We start from the raw sequence: 20958 nt of genomic DNA, 5'->3' as shown, positions 1-20958 counted from the left end.
GTACTTTGTCTCCTCATCATTATTTCGATCGAATGCATAAAACGAATGACAAATTTTTCCCCCATCGACGAACTCCTCATTTTTTCTTTCTATGTTTAATACTTATGTAGAAGTATTTTATTAAATATTGCACGACGAATACACGGAAGAAAGTAGACAAAATGTTTGGCTCGATATGAAAAATCAATGATTACTTTTGAAAAAATATAATCAACTAGAAAGAAAAAAAAAGAAAGTGCCCAACTAATTCGGATAATCACGTGGGAACGTTTTTAAACCCGTTTCGTATTCCATAGAATTAATTGTACAACGCGTACAGGTGTCCATTGTACGTAACATTTAATTGACATTTAGTTAACATTTTTTAATTGAAATTATATTAATGAAAATAATCGTATTTTAATTTGTGTTTGCGAAAAGATGTCACTCGTTTAAAGAATCGCGTTACCGTTAAAGGGAAAAAATACAGTCGCGGGTAAATGCAAAAACAAAGAAAAATGACGTAAGATAACGCTCGTAGGATAATAATTCGTTTTTAATCCTGAAAAACGTTAGGGAAAAGGAAAAAAAAAAAGAATTGTGGCGGAAATGTTACTTGGCAACCTTTGACTTTTAACTCATAATACGAAGACACTCGTTAACGTTGCTGAATTGCCACCTAAGTGGCTGCCGCATAAGGATGAATGTTAAATTATCGCGATGCAAAGTAGTACCTCTTCGCCATTCTCCTTTCTGAAGTGAGCTCGTTTCTTAATTTGGTCGTTTAACGAACGTAATCACGTTCAAAATGTACAAAATTTTCATGCTCCTTTTATTTTGTTTTTAGTTTTTTTTTTTTGTTTTTTTTGTTTTTTTTATTTTTTTAATTCCTCCCTCTTTCGTTAGTTGTTTTCTTTTATTTCATAATCCGACGACAAAAACGGCTCCGACACGGCTTCGTATTTCGAGCTAATTAACACACTTTTGTTCATAGCTTTTAATTATTATTAATGTTATTATTTAGAAGAAGAAAAAAGAAAATCTCAAACGTACGCGTACACACTTAAGTTAGTTGTTTGAAAAAGTATCTTTGTAAAAATAATGAAACACTCTTCCAACGATCGTACAACGTTCTATATTAAAGTGAAAAAATGTTAAACATTATTTATAATAGTGTTTAAGTTGTTCAATTTTGTTTTCTTCTTTTTGCAGGTACGATCTGATGGTAGGTGTGGTACGATCAGAAGCGTATTTTTCATTAACCGCGGATGACGCTCAGTACGGTATCGAAGCCGACAGAAGAACTAAAATACTTCGCGAATTCGTACGCAACACTTATACCTATCATCAACCAGAAATTTTAGCAACAATTATTAACGAATACACGGATTGGGAAAGACCAGTTCAGCATCCGGTTAATATCAGGTTCGTTAACGTTTTTATATAATCAAATAATCGAACAAATTATAATATAATTATATTATAAATAAAGTTTAACAATAAACGCAAAGACGACGAGGTGTCGACGAGTTTTCTCTATTATTATATTCGAAATAAAACTTAAAGAAACGTTCTTCCTCCTTCTCCACCTGTTCCCATTCTAAAGAAGAAGAACACGTTTCTCCTCCGAGACTTTCCAAAGTATTATTCTACCTTTATCAAGAAAGTTTATTGCATTCTATTTGTATTTCGTGTCAAAACAATGTTTCTATAAAAAAAAAAAAAAAAGAAAAAAGAACTTCTCACTCCGTTACTTGTCCGACAGGATAATTCCCACCTCTAACAAATTTAACGAAAATCTATCCATGAATTTTTCAGAGACGAAACACTAGAAGCACTTGGCGATGCTAACACCGTGGCCCCTGCTACGAGAACTGCGGATCTTCACAGCCAATCTCATCGGAATTCCTTTCTATACGTTTTCGACTATCAAACTAAATTCGGAGACTATCCGCAGGTAGATAAATTGAAATATAAATTCATTTATTCGAACGAATCTTGTATATTGATGGGGGAGAGAGGGAGGGAAAAAAACAAACGCAAGGAAAAGAAAAGAAATGAAAAAACTCGCTAAATTTTAAAACTACTCGCAAATAATTGATTTATTAATACGTCTCTGATCTGTTGCTCGATCGGAAATTTACAAAAAAAAATAAAATATACGAAGAAAATTATATCAAAGAGTACTCGTTGGTAAAACGTAAAAGCTAAAGTTCTTAAAAAAAAATACCTGTAAATAATTATTTGCGATAAATGACATTTTTTAATAATACAATGAAAGTAAATGTAAAACGAATAATAACGATATTTTTTTAAATATTAACAGTATAAGAAAATAATTGTTGCAATTGAGAAATAAATGGATCGATGTAACATTTTGTTGGATAAAAAGTCATCGCTGTGCAGGAACACTAAAAATAAATTATAATTTAGTTAAAACAATCTTAAATATTAGTAGAATGCATTAAAGTATTAAAATAATTGTTAATTAATCGAAAAAAATATATATTATTGTTTAAAAATAAGGAATATATGTTTAGTGCTCCCTCCTCCTCGAAATTCATCTTCAGACTAACGCGGTATGCCGTCCATGTACATAACACGCATAATAATCGATAAATACGAGGAATTTATTCTTCGGAAAGTCATACAAACAACATTTAATAAAAGTACTTTCATAGAGGACAACGTCTCATTTCAACGGTGGATTTCGAAGGGGACGGTGCTCCAAACATATACTCGGTGTTTTTAAATTACAATATACACTTTTTTCAATTAATTAACAATTATTTACAGCTTATCGAATACTTTAATATTCCAAGTATAATTATAGATGTGTATAACGATATAGGTATACTAATGCATTTATTTTTCAATTATCTTTATCCTAAACACACTCTACATACAATTTTCAAGCAAAAAATCTACATCGCGTGATTTAACATTTATTTTATCGCAATCTCTTTTTTCTCTTTTTGTTCTTTTTTAACAATTGAAAAGGTAACTTATCTCAGCGTTATCTCACCTCTCATCGATTTCTCTTTCTCATTGCGATCTTTTTCCTTTTCGTTTGGTATACCGAACGAAGGGGGAAGTATACTCTTCCCTTAAAAAGAGGGGTGGCTAGTGGTGTCGAGACGTTGAATACAACCAATGAAAAGAAGAAGAAGAAGAAGACACTACGTATTTACTTAGGGTCTCTGTTTCTCGGTATTATACGTTCGGCTCTTCTTCGAGCAAGCTCGAATTAGAAAGGAAACTGCAGTGTGCTGGTGTAGCTACATAATTGAACGGAGCGAAGAGAATAAGCTCCCTTGGTTTTGAAAGTTTCGCTTTATTTACGATACCGAAACGTTGGTGCACCGGCCCAACCAACCAACCATCCAACCAACCAACCAACCAACCAACCTACCAACGATGCCTCGGCTTTTCCAAGATTCTCCGATACGCGATTCTCACCTTAGCAATGATTATTCCTCCGACTAGAATTTCCTTTATTCCTGCATTTCATTTATTCTCCCTATTCAAGACTCTCGAATATTATTCTCTTCTTTGCTTATCATCATTTTCAATCTATACTACTACCTACGGTTACCTTTATTTCACTTCATATAACGTTTTAATATCGTTACCCCTTAACAGTTTTTTCTATTATCTTACCCAAATCTCGACCAAATAAATATACTAAAATATGCAATTTGAATATTGTCTAATAATATATACTTTCAATAAACGTTTTAAATATATATTCAAATGAAAAATAATTTCCAATTTTACCAATAAATAAATTCGATGAAATTGTACACGACAAAAATACGTTAATCCTTTGTGTGTATTTTTTTTCTTTCAGATTAACAAGACGAGACTACTCTCTGTCTATTCTCGTTGTAACTGGTAGCATTTATTTCCTAGACGCCATTTTACTTTTGAAACAAACACTATCTTATACTATTCTACTTTGCATGAGAATAGCTTTGGCTTCCGTCCATTCGAAGGTGGAACATCGTCGTCGTTGTTGTCGTTGCATCGGCTAAACATACCCCAAATGAAAACGTATTAAACCCCCCATCTCTTTTCTTTCCTTTTTTATTTTGTTTTTCTCTTTCGTTCTGAACAAGGACCAACCACCACCACCACCACCTAACCCTTCCAACCTAAAACAACTGATCGTACGTTTACAACCAAAAAGGTGAGACGAAAGTTCTCTTTTGCATCCTTTCACAGTTCCTTTCTCGTACCCTCTTACTTCTTCCTGACCCAATAATTGTTCCTACCCAATCGGTATTTTTCTACTTTCTCGTGAAAAACTTTCTTACCGTACTCGGAATACGAATGGCGTATTTTTTCGACGACTTTATCCCCACCCCCCATAGCCCTTCCCCTCATTGTCGCAAACTTCATCTTTCCTTTCGTACTGCAATCCTCCAACAACTACAAAAGAGTGCATTTAATTTCTTTTTCCTTTTTTTTTTTTTTCATTTTTATTCTTCTTAGCTTTGAATTATTCTTTCCTTGTTCTTAATCACTGTTTAAGAATAAATAACAAAAAGAAAAGAATATATATATATATAGGGAAAGTTTTGTATTTATCGTTTTTTTTTATCCTTTTCTTTTTCCTTTTTAGTCTTCTACTTTGTCCTCCTCTACCTTTTCTCTTTTCTTTCTACTTCTTATACTTATACTTCTTCTACTACTTCTTCTTCTTCTTCTTCTTCTTCTTCTCTTTCTTGTAAGTTCTTTTTCCTTTTTCTTTTCGATATTAGACCTTGCAAGATGACAGCGATGATTGATCGACTGTGCGGTTTGGCAGACAAGCTCGGAAGTATTCGCCGGAGTCTCGAATTAATTCTCGAACGAGAGAAGGATCGATAACGGTGCCCAAACGTTTTCTCTCTGCGTGACACGTAATCCTAAAATATAGAAAAAAAAAAGAAAAAAAACAATGAGAGAGAGAGAGAGAGATAAAAGGAAGAGTGTCGCTCGTGAAAGATGATCGCAAAATTTTGCGAGAGGGAAAATATTCATTTCTCTTCCTATAATATTATAAATAATAATTCGCGAGAGTATATATATGTATCTATAAAATTTATGAATAATTTTTGACCATATCTCCAAGTTAAATTATTAACGATCGAATAAAAAATAAATACAAAAATTACGACGAATACGACGATGGGTGATTGTAAATAAAAATGAAAATAGTTGCAAAAAAAGAAAAAGGAAAAAAAAAAAAAATGATCATCGATACGGGTGTGCATAGAGATTGAAAATTATTTTTTGAAAAAATATTTGAAAATGTTTCGGAAACGATTGATCGAGATGTTGTTGGCACGTAGGTGCAATGTCGAAACGTTTCAGCTTTTCCCATTAAACTTGTTCTACTACGGTGTTCTCGCCTTTTTTTTTTTTTTTTTTTATTTTTTACAAGCATTTTAACGAGTTTTCACTTTTCCTTTTCAGAGACCTGGCTGTATCCACGGCGAAGAGCTGCCATATTTTTTTGGAGCACCCATAGTCGGGGGCTTGGCACATTGGCCGAAAAATTACACCAGAGCGGAAATCGCTCTCTCCGAAAGCGTTATATTGTACCTGACGAATTTCGCTCGTACCGGGTACGTACGCGTATATATATATATACATTTCAATATCGTTTAAACTTCCTATCGATTTCCAAATTCAAACCTAGACAGGTTACGATATTTTACTATTTCCATGTGAAACAATTTCTTAAGCATATACATCGTGGAATCCTCTTTTATTCCAAAGCTAAAACATTTGTCTTCGTATTCGCAGTAATCCTAACGAGGGAACACCCGATCCTGGTCAGATAAGTTCGAGACCCGAACGTACAAAGGTCAAGAACATTGATTGGATCGCCTACGAAGCGGTACACAAAAAATATCTCAGTATAGGTAAGTTCTCGATCTGCCAGGTAATTCAACTTTTTTACTTCCCATCTTTGCTTTTTATTTTTTCCCAATATCTCCTTATTGTATCCCAAAGATGCGTATAATTATTTCACAAAATCGAACGGAAAAGTAAAAAAAATAAAAAAGCGCGTTGAAAAGTATACTAATCGATAGGGAAAAATAAATCATTCGTTCCCTATGTTCTCTCTCTCTTTCACCGGTAACACGCATTCCACGTTTGTAGTAACATACGTTATTCTTAGGTTCGCATTTGTCTTCCTCTTGCTCTCATTTCCTCCAACGGTAAGTCCGACCCTTACCATTCGTCCGTCCCTTCGTCCTACCAGGAGTAAGTAGAAGTTTCAAAGTTTGAAGCTCGGCACACGCTCGGTGAACGCTGCCAACGAGCGCAGCACGAGATCGTTCAACGACAATAATTAATTACCCCTAACGTTCGCATGAAAGCATTCATCGCCGAGGTGGTCGAAAAGCCAACCGAGTGTTCCAACTTTCGAGGGAGAGGGCAAGGGAACTGTATGAATACGTTTCGCATGAGCATTTTAATCCTTTTTTCGCGAAGGATCCTTCTTTGTTCTTACCTATTGTTCGATGGCCAACCTTTTTTTAGCTCGACTCGCATTAAAAGTAGTCTCGTTCCGTGTTGCAGAACTCAAGTCGAAGTTGAAGAACCATTACAGGGCACATAGACTTTCCTTTTGGTTGAATCTCGTGCCCGATCTTCATAAACCTGGCACCGACGACGTTCCCAGGTCGCATCATCTTTTAGACGCGGAACAGGTACATTCGTTTATCGTAATAGACAATGAAACATTATTTATTTGACGTCTAGAGGAAAAATATTTTGTCGATAACGCGATACCGTTTAAATTTCAGGTACCACCGAGATTCATCCAAAGAGTACCGACAACTGCACGCACGACGACATCGGAGGTAACGATCGTTGATAGACCGCAAAACGGTTCAACTGCTATACCAAGCGAATTAGCCTTCGAGGATTCGATCGGTCAACCGGAAGACGGTTTTGCAGCTTATTCGACTGCACTCAGCGTAACGATAGCAATTGGTTGCAGTCTTCTCATTCTAAACGTTTTGATATTTGCCGGGGTCTACTATCAACGTGACAAAAGTAATCAACACAGTTGTTCGAAGAAACGTCAGGAAAACGGACAAATGCCGAACAATATATGCGGCGAACTGGAAACTAAAAATGCCGAGAGACATCACATACAACACATACCACCACCTGAATTCGCTGACCTGCAAAACAATAGTTGTCACGTGCCGATGCCACCCCCTCCTCCTAAAAATACCAAACCAGGGAAACCAACGCAAAATCTAATTATCAGTCCTAATCAATTGCAACAGGAAAGTCTCGCGATGTCGGCCGCGGGAACCCTCAAAAAAGGACACAATCATCAAACACAGATCATGGAGGAACTAAGAGTTTGACTCTAGGAGTTTCTACCTTACCAATGCGTACCACCGACACCACCACCACGGATCCATCCAATAAACAATTACTCTCGATAAAAAAAGGGAGCCTATCGGTTAATCGGCTCGTCAACGCGTTCGTACGCACATTTTATTCGATCTCTTTAGAAAAAATGTCACGCGTACATGAGAGAGATGATTATTTGTCTTCGTCGTCTTCTTATTAACGATATGTGTCGATAGTCGACGTCGATTATACTAATTGACGACTGTTTTCTACCTTTAAAAAATAATCAGAGATATACAAAAAAAAAAAAAAAGAAAAAAATAACAAAAAAAAAAATACTTTACGACCAACTGCCGAGTAAAATTTGTAGCCAGTGAAATCGAGAAATTAATCTGCCATTATAAAATCGTAGAAGAAAACCTCGTAACAGGATGAAATTGCGACCTTTTTAAATTCGTAAACGTTTGAACTTTCGTCCGATGGGAACACGTTAGCAAACAGGTTTCTAATTCAAAGGTCGAACTTCACTCCGAGGATTGATATTTTTGTCAGTGCTATTATTCCTCGACAAATACACACACACACACACATATACACACACACATATAAAAATGTACACTACGTAAAACACACGGACCTGGTAAATATTTTACCTAGATCATTTTCCAACAGTCGCGCCTAGATTTTTAAGCGAAGCTGCGATATTATTCGTCGCTTTGCACGTTTCTCTTAAAAAAAAAAAAAAAATAAATAAAGAAAAAGAAAAAGAAAAGAAGGATTAAGAAATAAAAAGGACTCATTATAAAAAAAAAAAGAAACTCTGTACATAATAATCGCATCGTAAATGTAAAATTGCGTTTTACATAGGCGAATAAAAACGCGTGGATTAAATCGGACGTATAAATTGACAAACGAACAAAAAATTACGCGTAATGCTGTGCGAATCCTGAATCATTCGGGCGATGACGGATTATTTCCGTGAAAGATCTACGAGGAAAAATAAAAAAATAAATAAAGAAAAAGGATTAAAAAAAAAAAAAAGAAAAATAAGAAAGAATAATAGGAGTTCAACTCGTTTTAGACTTAGATGACTCGAGATTGAAATTTTCGTTCCGTGTAAATTAAAACAGCATATCTTTATCTATACGCGTTTCCGATGTAATCCCATTGTAAAGTACATTGTACATAAGTACATATTTCATCATTTTGTTCGCTGTTTCACAATTCAAATAGACTGACAATGGGTTACTCTTATTGAGTAACGATCACTCGTACCAGAACGAATTATCGGAGCAATGTGAAGAAAAATAATACAAAAAGAAAAAAAAAAGAAAAAAAAAGAATAAGTTAATAATATTAATCGTTTTTATTATCTCGCGAAGAAAGAAAAATCGAACTGCCGTCAGTACTGAAATCAATTTTTCTCGCGTCGATATGTAATACGTGTTCTTATTTATTTATTTATATTATATTTTTCGGATTATCCGTTTGTTCTATCGTTTTGTTTAAAAAATACGAGCACAACGGCGTACGATCGATATTTGAGATCACCAAATCGACTAATTTATAATACGATTATTACCGAAATCGAAAATAATGATCGATCGTGTAATAGTAATAAGAATAATAATATTAAATATTCAATAAAATAATAATAATAATAATAATAATAATAATAATAATAATAATTATAATTATAATTATTATAATAATAATAATAATAATAATAATAATACTGCCAAACGGGGGATAAAAAGAGAAAAGAAAAGGAAAAAAAATAAATACGAGAAAAATCATGGGGGAAATCTTTTAGAAAAAAAAGGAAACGATAGAAAACGTACTCTTATTAGCGTATAATTTAGGTATTAAATAACGGAAAAGGGATGACGACGAGTGAGAGCGAAAAATCAGCAGCGTTTAACGATCACAGTGACTACGAGAAAAAAATTGTATATCATTGTTAACGTAAGAAGAAAGAAAAAATTCAAAGAAAATAACAATGTTTTTTTCAAATATTAACACGAGGAAAGGTAATCGCGTGGGTCTTGTCTTTCGTCGATTAAACGAATCCGATAATATCTTAATTTTCCTTCTTCAATTAGTTCATTGCACACTTCGAAAAAGAATATAACATTGTAAATAATTATGTCAGAGATAAATAAGTTATCAATGATTCGTTACCGGCGTGAAAGACAACGACGACTACGACGACAATGACGACGATTATGACGAAAACCTAGAAAAAGAAAAAAAGGGAAAATGTTAAAAATGAAAATGAACGAAAATATATTGAAATATTGATTAGAATTTACACGTCATTATATATAAATATATATATATATATATATACTATAAATAAATATGTAAACGAGAGAATCGAATCGTAGCACGTGACCAGGAACTAAACGCTGACGGTAATTTTAAATTTGTATATAATTGATATTATACATACAATAAAGTAATACGTAAAAAACGATTACCACCAAAGTCGACGAATCATAAGATCACAGAGTTTCGCCGATTTAAGAAGAAGAAAAACGAAAAAAGGAAAAGGAAAAGGGAAAGAAAAAACGAACCGGCATATCTCTCCTAATTTGTGTTTGTAATTTCGTCTTCGTTGGGATATTTTAAAAAAGAAAAAAAAAAGAAATCGAAAGACAAAGGAAAAACATCGTTTATCGGAAATAAAATAGACGAAAATTTGGTTTATAGCCAAGTGCAAGTGATATGTAGTACTTAATATACTTTTGCGACCTATATCTATAATAATTCTTATGTTTTTTTTTTGTCTCGTTAATTTGTATCACATTTCGATACAATCGATCTTGAGAAAAGATTTCAATAATTTCCCATTTGATTAATCATTCAATCCTTACGTTCCTACCGACCTGTATAGGTGTTTCTTTTAATTATAACAAAATTAACGGATACGTGTAAGAGGAGAAGTGCAAGAAAATAAATGAAATAGAATAAAAAGAATAGTAAAATTCGAGGAACGAGTGAATGTAAAAGGTAAGTGATTTTTTTCTTTCCTTTTCTTCTTTTTTTTTTTCTTTTTTTTGGCCAAACGATTATTATCCTTGGCGAACACAAATCTTTATTCGTTCGTTTTAAGCTTCACTATTTTAATAATAGGCGCGCGACATACAGTTATGACAAATTTGCAAAAATTGCACTCTTTCTTCGAACTAATAATTACATACGGGGAATTATGCGTGTCTAAGACAATAGTACAAAAAGATCGATCATTGTTATTTTTTTTCTCGTTACTTTGTGTGTACGTGTGTGAGAGATTATTTCGTTTTTTTTTTAATATATATATATATATATTCTTGTATTATTTTTTTTTCTTGCGTGGATTAGTCGTCGTAGAGAAATAGACGAACTTTGTGCTCATCGGAGATCCCATTCCGCGCTTCCTCTTTTCTTTTTATTCTATACATTTTCTATGCACAATCGACGAATATTTCTAACCATTTACTCGATACAAATTTTTGTCTAGCAGCACATACGAGAAGTCGAATGAAATGTGAAAACAAATTGACTAAAGAATCAAACACAAATTCAAGAGGAAAGATTAGAAAAATCGTAATGTCGAGTAATTGATCAAAATTTTTCGCGTTCTCTTCTTTCAATTCTATAAAATACAATTATTTTCTATTTCCTATTACGGAAGATGAACCAACGCAAAGAATAAATAAATAAAAATGGTAAGTATACAATGCGAATCTCGCATTAATACTTTTTACTACGACGATAATAATAATAATTTTAATTAATTTTTTCTGCCACTTTTACGTCTTGCCGATCACACGAACTAGAGAGAGAGAGAGAGAGAGAGAGAAAGAGAAAATATTTGAAATAAATCAGAATGATTACTTTAAACTCAACTGTGAAATAAATTGCATATAATATTTGTTCTTATATTGTTTAAAACAAACTCCTAGTTTCCTTTGATCTTCTCCATTTTCATTATTTCTCTCCGATAGCGTTAGTTCGTCCGTCGTAAATGGGATAATCGTTTTTAAATGTAATAAGTACGAGTCCTAAAGTTTACATGTGTGTGTATGTGTGTGTACAATAATACTGTGGTGTGTACGGCATCAGCTACAGTTTATTTAATTAAATAGCTTACACGAAGCTAAAAAAAGAAAAAGAAAAAAAAACGATAATCCGCGATTTGCTACTCACTAGTGCTACGTGTTCTTCATCCTTATTTTTTTCTTTTTTTTTTTTCTTATTCTTTTTAATTATTATAATTATTATTATAATTATTATTATTATAATTAATAATATTATTAACTAGTTCTTTTTTTTTCCCCCATTGTGGAAATGTCACGTTTGAACTGTAGCGATAAGGATAAATTATAGGAAATTAGGAATAGTATGTTATTATTATTATTATTTGCTTTTTTTTTTCTTTTCTTTTCTTTCTGCATTAATATTTTTTTTTTCTTTGCTTTGATAGGCTCGTGACACCAGAAATCGAGCAAGCACAACATCGATTAATTCGATAAACGCTTATAAATGATATATCCGCTAGTTTTGTGCTTCGAAAAATTGAATTGGGCCCATCTCGCTACTTTTAATTTACGAACCGCATCCATATTTTTTAATCGCCTTATTTTCTTTCTTTTTTTTTCTTTCTCTCTCTTTCCTTCTTCCTTCTTTCTTTCTTTCTTTCTTTCTTTGTATGTTTGTTTGTTTGTTTGTTTGTTTGTTTTTTTTTTCTTTTTTATGTTCGTTTAAATAAATGATTCGCACGATGCCGTACGAAGACAATCAGTCTCTCCTCGATGAAACACAAACGGTATTGTTAAACCATTCTTGCATTCAAACGCTTTAGAGCCCTTTATAAGGACGATTAACTATTTCGTTTTCTAATAATAACACGATTATAAAAATCGCATTCGTTTTCTATCTAACTTTTTTTGTTGTTCATTCAGGCCGCGTGAACTTTAGCTAACGGATAGAAGACAAATTATTTCTTTTTTTTTTTTCCATTTTTTGTATAATTATTATGATTATTATTTCATTGGTGTTCTCCTTTATAAAGGGCTTAGCGCTGTATCGAACGAGATCCGTTCGTAAATCGATCTTTCGTAGTTTCTCGTTGACCTTTCAAAAGGCTTTAATAATTTAAAAAAAGAAACAAAACAGGCCGCATTAACAATTAACATCGTACATTACCTGTGATTTATAATAAATAACGATTTACGAACGGATTTCGTAAGACAGATCGATTTAAAAATGGAATCAAGCTATTCGTTCGGAATGTATTCTTCTGTTTCACAAAATGATGACATTTTGTAAAATCGTACGTACATACATATGTATACAAGTAATTGAGTAAATCAATAAATAGCAATACTAGCAATAAATAGCATGCTATCAAATTCTTATCCTTTTTTTTGTCTCGAGTTTCTATCACGAGATTCGTAGAAAATGCAATGAATAACAATGAGTAACAATGAAAATACAACGATGAATAATCGTAGAGAGATCCCGGCTAGAGTTTATCATTTTGCATATACACACGACGTAATTAATATGTACTACGTAATATATATATATATATCTCGTGAAGTTTTAAACTTCGGTTTAGTCGTGTAGCAATATAGTACTCTGTTTTATTATTATCCAGTGAGGGTTCTAACAATGTATTTCTAATTCGCTATTTACAAGATCGCATTTTTATCGTAAGCCGCATTAGGCGCAACCTGGGATCGTCGATTGCAAATAAAAATTACGAACTTTTTATATAAATAAATAAAGAAATAAATGATTTAATATTAATACGATCGACTAATCTAAATTGGATTTTGTTTGTCTGTTTGTTAATTGAGACCCCTCGTAATGACGTTGTTGCGCCTAAAACAACTTCGAAAAATATAAATACGATCCTGACTATGTATGCAAGATTCGAGTATGTAATATTCAAATACTTATCGACGACAACACTCACACTACGCGTAAGATACTTTCCTAGGCGAGTCGTACAATTTTTAATTAACGATGAAGAAGAGCACGAGGAAAATTACAGTGTTCTTAGCTCGCTTGATTCCATCTCTAACGGCGATCATATTTTCATTTTTATTTTATTCTATTTTATTTTCATTTAATTTCATTTAATTTCATTTAATTTCATTTCTTTGTTTCTTTTCTATCAAACGTCAAGAAAACGTCTATAAAGATCACTTACACATTATAGATCCTCGAACAATCGTTGTAAATATATTATACATACACAAGGTGATCCACATTTTTTAACGTTTCATTACAATTACAAATCGTTTTTATTACAGGAATGTAAATGATTGAATTTTCTATTTTATTTCTTCATACGTCAAATTGAAAAGTTTCAAAGTAGATTATTAAGAAATTTTTAATTACCACAAAGTTTTATAGATTTAAAACGCAACAATACCATATCATTTAAAGTAAGATTAAAACAACAACATTATGCATGGATCGCCTTATTTATATATTAATATACGTACTCACCGAATAATAATTTCGAACTATACATAATCCGCAACATACTTTCAGTCATTTCGTTAAATGAAAACTCGTCGTATATATGCGTTCGAACGATCGCGCGTTAAGTTTAGATACATTTTTTTTAATTATTCCTGTTTGTCATTGTGCGTGGGTGTGTCAGGAGTGAATTTCAATTCTTTTCTTTCCTATTTCAGACGATAAAAAAGTAATAAAAAGAAAAAATACGAAGCAACGATAATGCTAACGATTATATCTCTCGCGTATATTGCATACGTCATTTTTTTTGATATGTCACAACGTAAGTCTTTTATGTATGCTCCGATGTATGCGTCAGAACGAACAAATTTACATCAAAATGAAAGCAATAAAGGTACAATGACATTATTTTTCTTTTACTATTCATACTCAATTATCGTAATCACCAATTGCGAATGCAAATTGACGCATGATCGTTATTAACGTTAGCTTTCCACCAATCGATCGCCGTTATTAATTTCGCTAGAGAAAAATTCTCTGTCGTTCTTATGTGTTAATCTTCATATTTTCGTTAGATTTGAAACGCATAATCTACTAACAACGACAAATATGACGCACTATAACACGAAGCTCTCATACTTAAATCTTTCGCAGAAGAAGAATTTCGATGAAATCATTTTCATTTCATTTCATTTCATTTCATTTCATTCACGTCTCAAATCTCACATATCATTTTCTTTTCTCTTTTTTTTTTCTTGTTAAATTTTAAAAACGATATAAAGATTCACAGGCTGATCGAGTATAGTGTTATTAATTTATGTATATAGTCAAGAACATCTTGTGCCTTTTAAAACGCATAATAACTCTCTATTATTTGGGCCACGATGTGTATGTATTATTTGTGTGTGTATATGTATGTATTTATGTATATATATGTGTGTGTGTGTGTGCGTGTGTGTGTGTTAGAAACATCAGAAGAAGCCAGCAGCATCTCGCAAAAATTTTTAATTATTATGACGTGCGTGATATATTTTTTTTCTTCTTGCATATGTATATCTGTGTGTCTGTGTGTGTACATATTATTTGTTCTGTTCTTTTTTTTGGTACTTTTCCTTTTTTTTTTCCACTTTTCTCTTTCCCTCGTGTGTATTCGTTTACTTAATCGAGTAATCCTTATGACAGGATATATTGGATTGGCAACTGAGTTCCCGTCGTTTTTTTCTTTTTTTTTTTTTAAATTTAAACAACAAGGGAGAATACATTATTGATTAATTATTAGTCGTCAATTTTTATTGAAAAATAAACTTTCAAAAAATTTCAAACGGCGAAAACTTCATTGCCAATCTAATATTTATTATTATTATTATTATTATTATTATTATTATTATTATTATTATTATTATTATTATTAATAATACTTTTGTTGGGTTTTTGTTTGTTTTGTTTTTTTTGTCGGGGGTAGCACAGCACAGCAAGACGCCGAGGTATCGAAAACGCCAACTCCCTAGCAAATACAGCCGCTTTCTCCCTCCGATTCGGAGCCGTTCTGCATCGACGATTGATTCTGCAAATCGACAGCTACTTTTGTGTGTTAAGGTGTGTGTATATATATACATATGCATATACATATCACTCGAAGAATCTCGCTATGATGAATTGGGGAGAAAAAATCCTAAATCGCGTTGTAAAAAAAAAAAAGAAATAAAAATAACATTTAGATTTTGACGCATCGTTTTAAATGCAGGTTTTTTGTTGACTCGTGTAGCACGTGACCCGCTTATACGGTTGATTAATTAATTAATTAATTAATTACTATTATGAGAAATGAGAGAAAGAATGATAAGCATCGTAGAACGCGAACTCGTGTCCCACCTAATTGTGTGTGCACGTTTGTGTGTATATGCATGTGACGGAACGATATTTGTAATTTTTGAAAATTTGTCACCATTTCGTCTCGTATTTCTTCTTTTTTTTTTGATTTTTCTTTTCTTTGATTTTATGAAAAAGAGTGTGTAATCGATTTTAAATCTGAATTCACATAATTATTTATACAAACACGATTCTTACGTTAGTCATACAAAGCGTAATTGTTAGCATCGTTTCGAGATATCAGCAAACACACGTATTTATGTATTTTATTATTTATATGTTACCTTTCGCAAGAAACTAGAACTGTGTTATTTGACGATAAAGCGTATAAAATATAAACTGTTCGAAAATTGGGACGGAAAGTTCCCTATAATAGCTTTACGTATATATACTATAATGTAAGTTTTATAATTTTACGAAGCACCGTAATTAAATATTCTTGCTCGTAAATGTGCCTTAAGTATCAGTTAACTTGTAAATGTATATATAGTTTACACAATAATATAAAAAAGCAAATGCATTTCTATGTGTCTGTGAGAAGAAGAAAAAGGGAATCTCAACAATAAAAACAATTAAAAAAATAACTTAATTAAATAAATAAATAAAAATCACGATCTTCATCTACAAAAAAAAAGAAATTACAAATTTATAAGAACGTGTTAATAAGGACGAACGGGAATATGAAAATATATATTTATATAATTTATATAATTTATATATATGTATATATGTGTGCGTGTAAATACATATATATAAATTTATATGCAATATATTACCAAATGATAAGAAATCATTTAAAAAAAAAAATATGCAGGTAATCTTTTTTATATAAATTAAAATATTACAATAACAGATATTAACAAAAGTGACGTTAAAATAGCTAGCCATATAGTAGTTACGCTTATCCATATATATGTATATATATATATACATATGTTACGTCAGATGTGATCAATAAGTGTTACTTTAGACTTCAAGTTTTTTTCTCTTTTTCTTTCTTTTTTCTTTTTTTTTTCGAGCATTCATTGATATCTCATAGTATATTTGCTCTTTATATTTTCTTTACTTCAACAAAATGACTTCAGTCAATAAAATATATATATATATAGAGGCGTGATCAATGCACAAGGAATTAAAAAATGCAATTAAATTGTGTTGATCGTAGCGGAATCGATCGTAGCGCGCGCGAAGTGTTTTTCTTTTTTTTTCATTTACGAACAAAATTAATTTTAAATAATATAATAATAATAAATATATATTAAATACAAAAAAGAAGAAAAATATATCGCTTTAGCTGCTGCTGCTGCTCCTGCTATTACTGCTGTTGCTGCTGCTGCTGCTAAACGTTCCCGTAAAGCTCGTAAAAAAAAGAAATAAAAAAAACTTTTACGGTAGATCTTTTACTATCAAACTTAAATTTAATACACTTAAGTTCTTCCAGTTCTATTTTTCTTTTCCTCCTTTCTAACAGAAGATTAACAAGTAGAAATAAATTAGCGAAAACGAAATAAAAATAAAAATAAAAATAAATTTATGAATATAGAATTATTGCTGACGATTAAGAAATAATATTAAAATCACTCTCTTTCTTTTTCTCTTTCTCTCCCTCCCTCTCTTTGATTAATTAACCTGCGCCGACGTGTAAAAGACTACTATTATATTATATCGTGACTGCATTTACGCAATATGTTAATTTACATTGCTTAAAAATATTTCCTTTTCGTTAAATAAAATCGATAATTTCGAAAACTTTTCATTTTTCTTTCTCTTTCTACTGATGGTGCAAGGCACCATGCATATCAGCCTTCAACATGCACACAGCATTTTACCTAGAATACGAATTCTTTATATTTATATGTAATACGTACAGTTCGGATAGTAAAAATCGTCGAATATATTGCTCATCGATATTACAGTAAGTACATTGAAAAAACTTGAAATTCTGTTCTTTTTTCCTTCTTGCTTATTTACTTTTTTCTCATTTCACGTAGAAGGCAATTAACATGTAAAAGACAAAACAAAACAAAAATAATACAAAAAAAAACAAGAGAGAGGAGGAGGAAAAAAGAAGCATTGCAAAATATATCATAAAATTATGTCGTAAATAAAATAGTACTTACGCGATGAAAAGCCGTGTGATTGAAAAATACTTTTAAAAAATAAAACAGGATTAAATTAAGATAGAAACTACGATTTACGAGTATAGCTACAAACATTATTGTGTAAAAGCAGTCCGCTTAGGCTATTCAGTTCGCTTAGACTGTCTCTCGCTATCCTTTTTTTTCACCAGCCAAAATATCATTACCATTTAAATACAAGTGCTCTCGTTTTTCACAATATTCATACGCATTATCATCAATGCTGCGAAAAACACAGACCAAATATCATTGTCTCCTAATGTCCTAAAATAAGATTTTAATTTAACTTATTTCAATGTATCCTGTCTACCATTAGGCCGACGGTGGCTTTAACATGCACAACTGCTCTCCGATGCTTTGAGTTCAATTGGTGTATCCTTCAGAACTACCTCTTGCACTACAGGTTTTAAAAAACACATTAAGGAAAACACAAAAAATATAAACGGAAACAAATTTAAACACACTTCTGTCTGAAACACAAGAGCGTTACAAATGAATATATGGTGAAAATTATATCCAAACAATGAATAGAAGTAAGATCAAAAAAGCTTCTAAATCAAATAATAAACAAAATAAAATATAAAAAAAACTAATAAATACCCCCTAATGTGAAATATATTCTTATCGTTGATAGAAAAGAATAATCTCTTGCGTACTTTCAAATAACTATCGAACGTAGCAAAACTGTGGTTAAAATAGCTGACACATACTAGATTAATATCTTGTGCTTATAAATTTAGACGATATTTAGTAATTAATCTTTTTTGGTTGTAAACTTTAGTTAATTTTCGGTTCAGAATGTTCATTAAACTTAAATACACATATGTGAAGTAAAAAAACAATTACGTAATAGGAAAAGAAAAAGAGGATGATTACGAAAATGGAAACTATAAGGAAATGAGTTTCATAGATAATATAATGGGTGGTACATAATGTTAGTGTATGTAGGAAAAGAAAATGTTAATGCAGCTAAATGAGTGTGGCATGCAAGCATGGATACTAAATATCTTACAGAAAGGATACTGTCTTCGGGAGGTTTATTTTCAGTGGAATCCATGCCGGGTAAAGCTGCTGCTACTCTTCTAAATAGCTGAAAGATGGAAAATTAGTGTCACAACTTACATCTTTATAAAAATCTGATCGATAAACATGGAATCGATGAGATACCATAAATATAGTAACATACATATGAATTGCAATGTATGAAAGTTACCTGTTTAACGTTATATCCTGCCTTAGCACTAGTTTCGATGAACATCACATTTAAATCCTTAGCTTTTCGTTCTCCCTCTTCCGTAGAAACCTGTCTCTTATCACTCAAGTCTGTTTTATTCCCCACTAGCATGATTATAACATCACTTCCTCTTTCAGTTCGAACATCATCGATCCATTTTGATGTTTGATGAAACGAGTTAGCGTCTGTAATATATCATGTGTTATAAAACTTTCTAATCAATAATCCAATATCTAATATAGACTTACTAGTAATATCATAAACAACGACTGCAACCGTAGAATCTCTGATATAGCTAGGTATTAGAGAACGAAACCGCTCTTGACCAGCAGTGTCCCAAAGTTGTAATCTCACTGTTCTGTCTTCTAGATACATAGTTTTACTTAAAAAATCTATACCTATTGTAGCCTGAAACACAATAAATAAAACTATGTACATCTAAAAACATTCATTTTTAATTTAAAAAACGAATACGATATGTTTTAAATAATTAAGATCTTTGCATTAAATATTTAACTTAAGTTATATTGAAGTTATGTTTTAGTATTAAAATATTCTAAAAAATAAGATAATATTTAATTATTTATCTTATACCTGATACGTGTTGTCGAAGCTGTCATACATAAATCGTGTGATGAGAGAAGTTTTACCAACTGAAATAAAAAGAAATTGTTTATATAAATGTATGCAAAATATTGAATTAATTTTTATATGCAATGAAAGGTTGATTCATTTATTTTTCATACAAATATATATGAAATAATTAATGATGTGAGATTATTAATGAATTAACTCATATATAAAAACAAAAAATATATAATTAGTATAATATGAATATTAATTACCAAAAATAATCAATATAAATCTAAAAGAAGAAACAATTATTTGATAAATCATTTATAGATCAATATAAATAGAAGAAGAAAAAAGGATGTTATTAGACTTAATCTCACAACATGCTAATTAATTATATTTGTTAATTAGTATACGAGGTACTAATAAACACTAATTTATATATACATATATATATATAAAAAAAAGGCAAAAATCTTGTAAAAAAAATTGTAAACCTGTCAAATACAACATTTGCATACCCAGATAGAAATCTCCTAACTATTGGCGTTCCGTATCGTTAATGAAAAATTATTTACGCTTAAACATAAATAATATATTTCTATTAAGAACAATTAAACGTAAAGCATAATTTGAATGAATAAATTGAGATTATTTTGAAAGTAATAAATATTACCGAAAGAAAAAGATTATTCGAATAAGTTAATTTAAAGAAGGTATGAACGACAGAGACGCCGATTTCGATTACGAGAAATAAACTGTTGGCCGCGGTCAGAAATATTGATCCATAACCTAGAACGGTCCTTGAAATTAATACGAGTTTCATCGATATATTTAAGTTTCTTACGGAAAACGAGATAAACGAATAATTAAAGTATTATCATCGGAGAGACAATATTAGAAGGTACTTTGATATTGATCCGAAAATCAACGGAAGTATGTTGAAAAAATATCTTCTATCTGTATCTACTCACCGCTCTGTTCGCCGAGAAAGACAAGCTTGAATTTACGCAGAGGGTTACCGAAATCGCCTGAGGACGACATCTTTTCTTCTTTTATTGTTCGTACAAAACTTCGGATTAACTCTAAGATGCACTTTGAAACTATTTAATCGTCGTAGTTATTCATTAATGTTCAAGAAAAATCATTTAACTTTTGACAGGTCCTGATGCCACTCCTTCGTTCAATCGCGGGGTAGCCACGTTTAACTGGGAAGTGACGTCATTGGTCAATCGCGAACATGCAAAATTAATTCGTTCACTAGCCTTCAGATGGCGCTGTCGACGATGGCGGTCAAATTTAAATGATTACAAAAGAACG

At 31.5% G+C, this 20958-nt stretch overlaps 2 protein-coding genes across 5 annotated transcripts in view; one reads left to right on the top strand and one right to left on the bottom strand.

The window, feature by feature from the left end:
* LOC122518141 (neuroligin-4, Y-linked) overlaps positions 1 to 8369 on the top strand; it is a 178804-nt gene extending 170435 nt beyond the window's left edge. For both annotated transcript variants that reach the window (XM_043636880.1, XM_043636881.1), the window contains exons 6-11: positions 1192 to 1404; positions 1798 to 1936; positions 5440 to 5591; positions 5773 to 5891; positions 6556 to 6686; positions 6783 to 8369. In XM_043636880.1, coding sequence (XP_043492815.1) covers positions 1192 to 1404; positions 1798 to 1936; positions 5440 to 5591; positions 5773 to 5891; positions 6556 to 6686; positions 6783 to 7358 — 1330 coding nt within the window. In that variant the 3' untranslated portion in view covers positions 7359 to 8369. The remainder of the gene's footprint in view (positions 1 to 1191; positions 1405 to 1797; positions 1937 to 5439; positions 5592 to 5772; positions 5892 to 6555; positions 6687 to 6782) is intronic.
* Positions 8370 to 15204: 6835 nt separating this feature from the next.
* Positions 15205 to 20867, bottom strand: LOC122518145 (ras-related protein Rab6). Of its 3 annotated transcripts, none has more exons than XM_043636884.1 (6): positions 20613 to 20867; positions 19660 to 19718; positions 19314 to 19473; positions 19045 to 19250; positions 18855 to 18921; positions 15205 to 15405 (listed from the first exon to the last, which is right to left on the bottom strand). In XM_043636884.1, the coding sequence occupies exons 1-6, from the start codon at positions 20680 to 20682 to the stop codon at positions 15329 to 15331; spliced, it is 639 nt and encodes a 212-aa protein (XP_043492819.1). In that variant the 5' UTR covers positions 20683 to 20867; the 3' UTR covers positions 15205 to 15328. The 3 variants fall into 3 exon arrangements, with proteins under 3 accessions (XP_043492819.1, XP_043492820.1, XP_043492821.1); XM_043636885.1 differs by having other exon boundaries at positions 15206 to 15402; XM_043636886.1 differs by lacking the exon at positions 15205 to 15405 and adding an exon at positions 17297 to 18228.
* Between the last annotated feature and the right edge of the window lie 91 nt (positions 20868 to 20958).

Source organism: Polistes fuscatus, unplaced genomic scaffold (genome assembly GCF_010416935.1).
Source record: "Polistes fuscatus isolate 324 unplaced genomic scaffold, CU_Pfus_HIC Scaffold23, whole genome shotgun sequence".
Taxonomy (NCBI): Eukaryota; Metazoa; Arthropoda; class Insecta; order Hymenoptera; family Vespidae; genus Polistes; species Polistes fuscatus.
The sequence above is the reverse complement of the archived record's forward strand: the minus strand, read 5'-3'. Positions and strand labels throughout refer to the sequence as shown.